The 9,706-nt window shown below is 46.7% G+C and overlaps 2 protein-coding genes across 2 annotated transcripts in view; both read left to right on the top strand.

The window, feature by feature from the left end:
• Positions 1-4,556, top strand: part of LOC112072219 (SRC kinase signaling inhibitor 1) — an 86,014-nt gene extending 81,458 nt beyond the window's left edge. The window contains 1 exon segment of the mRNA XM_070439700.1: positions 4,104-4,556. Coding sequence (XP_070295801.1) covers positions 4,104-4,106 — 3 coding nt within the window. The 3' untranslated portion in view covers positions 4,107-4,556.
• On the top strand, positions 4,318-6,219 carry LOC139024773 (uncharacterized). The gene is made up of 2 exons (XM_070439701.1): positions 4,318-4,347; positions 4,555-6,219. Exons 1-2 carry the CDS (start codon positions 4,318-4,320, stop codon positions 5,116-5,118), a joined length of 594 nt encoding a protein of 197 aa, XP_070295802.1. The 3' UTR covers positions 5,119-6,219.
• The last annotated feature ends 3,487 nt before the right edge of the window (positions 6,220-9,706 follow it).

Genomic DNA, 9,706 nt, shown 5'->3' with positions numbered 1-9,706 from the left:
AAGTAGGCCCCACCCCGATTAGAGTTGTAAGTAGTAGACCCCAACCCCACATAAGTTGTAAGTTATGACCCCCTACCCATAGAGTGTTAAGTATGTTTCCCCACTCCCATAGAGTTGTAAGTTAGTTACCCCCATAGAGTGTAAGTTAGTTTCCCCATCACATGCGTAGTTCCCCTAAGAGTTGTAAGTTAGTTTCCCACTCCCATAGAGTTGTAAGTTAGTTCCCACCCCATAGAGTTGTAAGTTAGTTCCTCCATCCCATAGAGTTGTTAAGTTAGTTCCCCACCCCCCAAAGTTATGAGTATGTGTACCAGTTTAGTCTCTCCGCCACTCCCCATCATGATGTCTGTAAGTATGTTTCTCACCCACCCCATTTAGCAGATGAATTTAGTTTCGCCCACTCCCATAGAGTTGTTCATCCCTATTATTTCTTGTTCTCTCAATTTTGCCATCTCTCTTTCCCCACCTCTGTCTTTCTCTCTCTCCCCCTGTGTGTCTTTCTTTCCCCACCTTTATCTTCCTCTCTCTCCCCCTGTGTGTCTCTCGTTCCCTCCCTCTGCTTCCCTGTTTCTGAAAGCTGTAGGGGTGGAGCGGCCTCCTTCTAGCCCACTGAGAGGAAAATGAATCCCATTATTTCAGTATGAGGACACAGGATCTCAGCGTGCTCCCTTTGTCCACAGACTGTTGCAAACAATTACACTGAAAACAGGCTGTGTGAAAACACTATCCCCTCGCCCAAAGAAGGAGGGATGTTCAAGACAATCTCTCTCAGAGTCGGCACCAAGCCATAAGTTAAGATAGCGCCAACAACAACAGTAACAAAGACATTACTAAACCCATTTCAGAGCATTTTGAATCAACATATGACTTCAATCGCGGAAGTCAATCTCCCCACTACTCAATGACTGACCGGCTGTTTGTATTGACATAACATGCCATGGATGTCTGTCGTCTCTCATTACTCCACCTCAACACTGTCAGATGCCTACCTATACTATACTGCCCATTGTGCCCATCCACCCACCATATTAGTTGACCCATAGAGCTTTAAGGTGCCCCCCATAGTTTCCCCACTCCCGCAGAGTTGTAAGTCAGTTTCCCCACTCCCATAGAGTTGTAAGTTAGTAGCCCTCTCCCATAGAGTTGTAAGTCAGTTTCCCCACTCCCATAGAGTTGTAAGTTAGTAGCCCTCTCCCATAGAGTTGTAAGTCAGTTTCCCCACTCCCATGGAGTTGTAAGTTAGTTTCCCCACTCCCATAGAGTTGTAAGTTAGTTTCCCCACTCCCATAGAGTTGTAAGTTAGTAGCCCCACTCCCATAGAGTTGTAAGTTAGTAGCCCTCCACCCATAGAGTTGTAAGTTAGAAGCCCCACTCCCATAGAGTTGTAAGTCATTTCCTACCCCATAGAGTTTGTAAGTTAGTGTCCCGCACTCTCACTAGAGTTGTAGGTTAGTTTCCCACTCCCATAGAGTTGTTTGAGTTGTCCCCACTCCGATAGAGTTTGTAAGTTAGAGCCATCCCCATAGGTTGTAAGTAGTTTCCCACCCCATAGAGTTGTAAGTTAGTACCCCACTCCATAAGAGTTGTAAGTTAGTTTCCCCACCACATAGAGTTGTAAGTTAGTAGCCCCACTCCCATAGAGTTGTAAGTTAGTTCCACCTTCCCATAGAGTTGTAAGTTAGTAGCCCACTCCCACTAGAGTTGTTAAGTTTTAGTTTCCCCACTCCATCTAGAGTTGTTGGTTGTTTCCACCCCCAGAGTTGTTGGTTAGTTTCCCCACTCCCATAGAGTTGTAAGTTAGTTTCCACTCCCATAGAGTTGTAAGTTAAGTTTCCCCCCTCCATAGAGTTTGGTTGGTTAGTTTCCTCACTCCCATAGAGTTGTTGGTTAGTTCCTCACCCCCATAGAGTTTGTGGTTAGTTTCCTCACTCCATAAGTGTTGGTTAGTTTCCCCCTCCCATAGAGTTGTTGGTTAGTTTCCTCACCCCCATAGAGTTTGTAAGTTAGTAGCCCACTCCATAGAGTTTAAAGTAGTAGCCCACTCCCGCATAGAGTTTGTAAGTTAGTAGCCACTCCCATAGAGTTGTAAGTTAGTAGCCCCACTCCCTACTGATGTTGTTGTTTTGACTCACACCCACCCAGATATGCCCACCATGGGTGTCCTTTCTACTGGAGCCACAGCTGAAGGTAAAGAGATCTCTTCTCCCCAGAGATGACCCCTGACCCCAAACTCTTACATTGACCCTCTCTCTCTCTGGTCATCACTCTTTCCTTTCATCTTCCTATCTTTTCTCTGTTTGTCTCTTTTCTGCTTATGTCCTCAGTGGTGTTATGAATTGACGTTATCGGTGGTGCGAAAGTTTTCATACTTGTGTTATCTGTCTGTAGTGTGTGTTATCTTTATGTGTGTGTGAGACTGAACAGTGCATTGTGAGATGATACTCAGTGCCGTTCTGCCTGCGCTTGTTGTTAGGCACTGCTACAGTACCAGGAGACGTCAGAGCGTTCCAGGCGCGAGAGGATTTTTTAAATCACTGAGCTGTTATAAGAACAGGCAGTTCAAAGCCACCATTTCGCTCCGTTGGCCTTTGGCGCAGATCAAGGAGGACATGACAATGTGAATCATTTTCATAGCACAATCCTCGATTTCCATTTCCCATTTCGCTTCTTATTACTTCTGGCTGGGAAGCAGGCTAGTCAAGCGGGGGGCCGGTTAAGGCCAGTCCCACGACACAGTGTTTTGGCAGGCAGCTCTGAGCTTCCGGAGATGAGAGGAGGCTATCTTACCGCACTAACAGAGCAGAATAAATGTTGCGGTAGCAAGGCTTGAGAGAGAGGAGAGAGAGAGGGTGTCCTCAGGCAGAAGGAACAGCCCCTCTCCCTGGGGGCAGACAGCAGCACCAGAGTTACTGGAGCACCAGCCAACACAGCAGGTGAAAGCCTCACAGGCCACACAACACGCACCTGCTGTCCAACCAACCACACAGACCGAGTCCCCTCTGTCTCCACACTAACACCCTCCAACCACTCAACATGCAGGGCAGAGTAGAAACCTCTCAGAAATAGTGGGTTGCCTTTATTCGGGAACATTGTGGAAGAGAACTTTTGACATATCTATGTGCAAGAGTTATTCAAGAGCAAATGATTTGCTATCCTGGATTTAATCAAAGTCACCTCTAAATAAAGGATGACCTTCGGTATAAAACCTGGTATGCAGAGGTATTGCTCTCTCCCAGTGTCTGTCTGACTGAGGATACAGAGTTGGGACAGTTACATCCGACTCTTCCTTCAGGTTACACCTCTCATCCCCCGGCCACAAGCACAGATGTCTAGACAGGTGTCATCAGCCAGTGGCACTGATGTAGGACTGATCACAGAGTCGGGGACCCTCACACACTCGTGCTCTGGCATAGCTCTGTTAGCGTTTGGCACTGCCTGTCTTCTGCTAATGCCCTGGCACTGCCACTTGCCTCCAGCCATCCTCTATGAGAGAGACTGAATGCTGGCAGACAGACATTTACAGAGAATACACCCCCTGTACTGTATAATGTGTACAGCGCTACCACAATGTCTCACTGCCAACACAGCGCCATCTAGTGGTATACTCTAGCATCACACAAAGGGGAATATGCGTGATGCTGTTCATTTAATGTGTTTTGCATTTTTAATGACTCGGACGTCCATTAAAAAAACGGTCAAAACAGTAACGGACCCCAGCAGTGTAACCCCTGTACACTTCTGTTACATTTTCACTTCAGACTGTTGGTATCATAATACAAAAAAAAGATGTAATGTCCCATTCTGTGTATTTGGCACTCTTGGCTAGCATCAACATCAGCTGATACTAACCTGAATTTCCTGTCTTTGTCCCTTGTTCTCATCTCACCCCTCCTCCCTCACACCCCACCTCTCACCCCTCCTCCCTCACACCCCACCTCTCACCCCTCCTTCCTCACCTCACCCTGCCTGTGCCTCTCTACACCACCTGTTCCTGGGGCGCCACCACCACCTCACCCACCACCCTGTCACCTGTGTGATCCTCCTGGGCTATCCTGTACCACCCGGCCCACCCCTGCGCCTCTGTGACCTCTGACCCTGCACAGTGAGTGAGGGACCAGCCTGTGCCCCGTGCCTGTCCTCTCCAGACTCCTCCTCAGCACCAACCACCTGACTACAGAGCTGCATCTGACCCCCCACCCCATCCCCTGCTACTCCTAGTCCACGCCCTTAATAAGCCCCCCTCCCCTCTGTTGGCTTAACATGGGTATTGGCAGTCTCTGACTCCTGTAACCTCTCATGTTCTACATTGACCCCACGATGCACAAGATATCTACCACTCTCCCCTTGGTGTGTTTGTGTGTGTGTTCTGTATGTTTGTGTGTGCGCATGTCTGTGTGAATGGAAGGGTGCTGTCGGGGACCACTACCAACTATATGACTACTCTCTTTTTTCATTTCTCTTTTTCCCCCTGAAACCTTTCCAATTTTCCCCAATTCTCCATGTTCCTCCTCCTGTTCCTCCTCTTCCTGGTCTGTCCCTGGGTCTGACCCATAGGCCCATTGGAACAGCAGCAGCAGTATTGAGCCCCTCCTGTCAGGCACCAAAGCTGCCAGTTTCTCCGGCCGCCTGTCCTCCAGTTCGGCCTCGACTGTGTTCGCCCCGGGTCTGAGGAAGTATCCCCAGGAGGGGGCGCTGTCTTCCCTGACAGCCTCCTCCAGCCAGGCCAAAGCCCTGCTGGCCAGCCTGTCAGCCTCCAGCCTATCAGCCTCCAGCCTGAGCGCCGAGGCCCTGCTCCTCTCCTCCACCTTCCGCCAACACCGCCTCCTCCGCGAGCAGCAGCGCGCCTCCTCCCTGCCCCTGCCCAACGGCCGCTCCTCCAACTCCACCAACACCTCAACCACCACCACCTCCTCTTCCTCCTCCTCCACCTCCCCCACCTCCACCACCTCCACCCCCTCCTCCTCGCCCTCCTCCCCAACCCCCCTGACCTCCCTCAACCTCTCCTCCGTGGGGCTCAAGCCCAGCGGCCGCAGCCTGCAGTGCTCCAGCTCCAATAGCTACAAGGAACGTGGCAGCAAGACCCTACTCAAGCCTGTCTCCCCTAGCAACTCACAGTGAAGTACAAGAGGATGGATGAGAGGAGGAAGAGGAGGAGGAGCGCAATCAAAGCAACATCACATGCCAAAAATGAAGAGGAAAACAAACACACTAGCCCCGCCCTCTACCCTAGCCCTCAATGCCAAGAGTCACATGCAGCAACACATATCAGTGGGGAGTTCCCCAGAGTTGACTTTCTGAGTGTCACTTTGCTGCCCTTGGTCTCAGTCCAGCAGCCAGAATCTTCACATATCTATAATTATACAGTACAAGAGTTGATGGTGGTTCCTCTCTGGCTCTCCCACTCAGTAGTACTGACAGTTCCCAAGACCCCCAGAGAGAGAGCTCAAAGATGGGCCTCGGCCTCCTCTCCCTCCCACTGCCTTGTCTGGTCTGGTCTGGTCTGATCCGGCCTAGTCTGGTCTGGTCCGGTCTGATCTGGTCTGGGTGGACAGAAAAACAGTGCCAGTACTTTATGAACCCTCAGTTTATCATCGCACCATTTGCCAAATCTTACTGGATGGAACCTWAGTGGAGTAGATGTGATATCTAGACTGTGACTTATATTATACAGAGTAGAGTTGCAATAATCAACGAGTACAGTACAGTAGTTGTGTGTATTCAGAGCTATAGCAGTCATATTCCATCACCTGGCACAATGTGAATCTGTAGAGAAAAACAAAGCTAAACCAAGGTGGTGGTTTCCATTCTGAGACAGTTTTCTGTTTGTTCGTTTCTTTATTTCGGACTTATTGCATCACCTGTGTAGAAGTCTAAACTGGTGCTATAGTTCTCCCTGTTTTGTAAAGACTTTACATGAATGAAACGGATCCCATTCAATGTGACTGTACATTCCACTGTTTATCTAATGCTACATCCCTGGAGTGGCTTAATGCTTCTTCTCTCCGGCATCTGATTCCATTCTTACCCTCGTTCTCTATGGCCCCATTATTAGCACCGTTTGGCAATGGAAGAAAAGGCCAGGGAGCTGCTTTTGTTCAAGTCCTCTGGTTTGGGAGTCTGCGCACAATTGTATCGCCCACAATAGCACATTATAGGAACAGTAATGTGATATTACAGTAGACCCGTTATTTAACGACTGAGCTGGTACATGAAGAAGGGGGGAAAAAGGAAAACAAAAATAGATTTAAACATTGAAATTGATCGTTAAAGAATGTAGAATGTGTAGACATGAATGTTGYAYGACAATCAGGACGTATCCACAGTTGAWGGGTTTTGCCTTGGACTGGCGTTCCCTGCTGCAGTGATTACACTCTGAACTCAACACWCGCTCACGTGACCAGGCACAGGCATACAGCAGTAGATGCGCGCACRGTCTCCGACACGCCAGTGAGACGGAGATCCACCAAACTGTTTATGAAAAGCACAGTCTCCAGTTGTTTTGAGTCAAAACTGTTGACTAGRTTGCCCATTTCTTTATTTCATGACTGTAGAACCACTGGTCATGAATTAACCCACACCGGTTTGATAATGCAGTCCTTTAGGTAGTAATCGATTTRAATGGTTAAAAGGAACAGAATGTTCGAGAGAGAGAAACAACGGCACAAATGAATTCCCTTCTGAAAGGGACCAGAGATGTGGACCAGCTGATTATTATTTAGCTGATTATTTACAAAACATGTGGCACAATAAGTTTCATTTTGGCCTGTGTGTATTTTCAGTATTTGCTCTAGATAAAACCCACAATGAGTTTATCTGGACCTCACCCGACATAGAATCGGGCTTAGCCCACAGCTTTTGGTTGTGCAGTAGTAAGGTTGCCACTGGATATGGCTGCTTTTGTTCTGTGAAATATGTTACGGAGAATAATTTGGTTCATGTACAACGGCACCTTAAACCCGAGTGCTTACGCAGATCACTGGCTCCATTCCTCACAGCTGACTTAAGAGCTCGGAAGTGTTATAAGGATAGAAACACACTTTTATCAAAGACGTGTCGATGGTTTCCCTGCTGTTAATCTTACGCCAGCAAACACTCTGAAGCTCTCTTTCTTCTGTGATGCGTCACCAAGGCGACCTAGGGGGTTATGGCTGTGTGTAGTCCTAGTTCATTCTTCAATTGTTCAGGAGACAAGTGCGTGAAATTGATTCTTTGCGGCATTGAGATGAAAACAATTGCTTGTGAACGAGGCCGGTGTCAAGTGCAGACAGCTTGAGGTGGGAGATTGGTTGTGGTTTTCATGTTTGAAGGCTAGTGTAATAACAAAGTGCTTTAACTCTTCTCTACTGTAAAAGGGCTGGTTAGACATGTTTATCTGGACGTCACTGTTTGACACCCTTTTTGAATTTAAGAAGGCTATTATTTTTTGCAACTTGCTATCTGTGCTGTCCTTTGGGGGAGATGTGTCTATGAATCAAACCCTTCTTGGAAGAGGTTCCCACTGGACCTGTATTGTCTGACTGCCATTGTACTGTTATAATTGCACAAAATGATCGATGTTGCAATTTCCCCATGAGAGCACAGAGTGGACCTATCTGCATGAACCCTCTGGAACTTTGGCTTCATTGGAGACCCACCAAAGATACTGTTCTTGCTATAGCAGTACAGATCATGTGCACGTTTTGTGTTTGCAGGCCGAGGAACCTTGGTATGATGGCCCAAATCAGATCAGTGGCTTCGACAACACATGGCTGTAAAAAATCAGAACAAAGGGGGCACACGCACACACACACCACCACACACACACACACACACACCACACACACAAACACAACACACACACACACACACACAGACACAGACACACACACACCACACACACACCACACACACACACACACACACACACACAACACACCACACACACACACACACACACACACACACACACACACACACACACACACACACACCAGAGTGTGTCGAAATTAGCGCGTGACATCGCAATAAGCACACCCTCTGTTCTGTCAGCGAGAAAACGGCAAGCTCACGGCACAGCGAGTTAGTTAAGCCTCACACTGGCTGCACTGTAGCAATGCAGGACAAGCCCTGGGTTTTATAAAGTGAAGCCAAATGAAAGAAATTCACTTACTCATTCAGCTCCACACTCAAATCCATAACTCCCAGCACTGCTTTTGCGTCTGGCAGGGTGATGGGGAGGAAGTGAGGGAGGTATTCACACTTCGCTGCTTTTACACAGGAAAGTCCAAGATGAGAACCCCAAGACTGCGTGACAATGCTTTTTTGAATCACCATAGCACTAGTGTTATTGGACAGGAGATTTCAATATGGCTGAGTCTCGGAGGGGTTTATTGGTAGTGGGGATGAGGAGAGGAGGGTGGAGAGTGGAGACACTCGTAGTGAAAGCCCCTGGCAATCAGAGAGATAGTTCATGCAAACTTGAAATGAAAAGTAAAAAAACGATACATATATAAATATATCTTCGTTAAGATGTTTGTGTTAATATAATTGTGAAGAAAGTGTGACACATAGRTCTGGATTAAATTATTATAATGTACAATTTAAATCATCCTCTTTTGGGGATTTATATGAGTAGGCATTTTGTACAGACTTTCCTTTTCAATTCTTCGAGAGAGATAATGTATTTCACATTAGCAAATTATTTATTCATAAGCAGAACATTTTTATATTGATTTGAAAATATTTATCTGTATAGAAGACAGGACAGGTATGTAATATACAGTGGAGCTCATTTTTAATTCTGGGATATTTTTATTAGCACTATTTTTAACAGTTGTGTGAGTTTTCTCTTTTGTTGGCCTGCTGGCCCATRCTACTGGTATGTTTAGGGAGAGGTTGCCCCTGAGCTGGTCCAGTACAATGTCTGCTCCCAGTCCTCCACTAGCTAACATTCATTTTGAGGTAAGGGGAGCTGTTCCTAGACCTGTTCTTAGGGGCGTGCGTTTTCTTTGGAACTTCTGTTGGTTTACTTAGTCCTCTTCTAGTCTCTGTCCTAGTCTTTGTATTACATAGCACTCCTTATACCTGACTGATGTGTTCTTCACCCTTGGCTGATTCCAGTGATGTTAGAGAGAAGTCTGGTGCGAGTCAGCGAGAGAAAGAGAGAGAGAGAGAGACAGGTGGGGGTGAGAGACAACACTGTGAAGTGGGCGTTTACCTGATGATGCAACATGACCTTGCTGATTGGTTGTATTGATCGACTATGAAAGGACTGTTCACAAGAGAGGGGTTGGCTGTTCCTCCTGAAGGCATCCCACAAAAATGAATAGCCCATACTAGATACCCCTCTACTGGTGGTACGATAGGATAGTATTACATCAGTATGGCCCAAAGTTAATAACAGAGAAGGATCTCAGCATTGAATAAGTCATTTAGGTTTCAATGACAAACCAAGAGCACATAACACGGATAGATATGGAGCATTCGTTTTTTCTTCATCATCATAATCATTGTCTATTGAGACATGTTTGGTTCTGTTTTTAATAAATGAAAGAGACATATGTGTATTATTTGACCTGCTTTCTGTGGTGTTTACAGTACTGTATGAGGTTCTGACATGAGTGTGTGGATGTTCCAAAATCTTGGCATCGAGAAGATTAAACAAAACGATATGTAAATAGACGGAGTAATTCCTAGAAAGTGCAACAAAATATTATGTCCAAAATAA

The sequence above is a fragment of the Salvelinus sp. IW2-2015 genome, unplaced genomic scaffold (genome assembly GCF_002910315.2).
Source record: "Salvelinus sp. IW2-2015 unplaced genomic scaffold, ASM291031v2 Un_scaffold1858, whole genome shotgun sequence".
NCBI classification, from domain to species: Eukaryota; Metazoa; Chordata; class Actinopteri; order Salmoniformes; family Salmonidae; genus Salvelinus; species Salvelinus sp. IW2-2015.
The sequence above is the reverse complement of the archived record's forward strand: the minus strand, read 5'-3'. Positions and strand labels throughout refer to the sequence as shown.

Excerpts from the sequence above, each read along its gene's own strand:
- LOC139024773 (XM_070439701.1), top strand. The coding sequence starts at position 4,318 with ATGCACAAGATATCTACCACTCTCCCCTTG. Across the intron at positions 4,348-4,554 it reads TATCTACCACTCTCCCCTTG|GCCCATTGGAACAGCAGCAG; the intron begins GTGTGTTTGTGT and ends TCTGACCCATAG.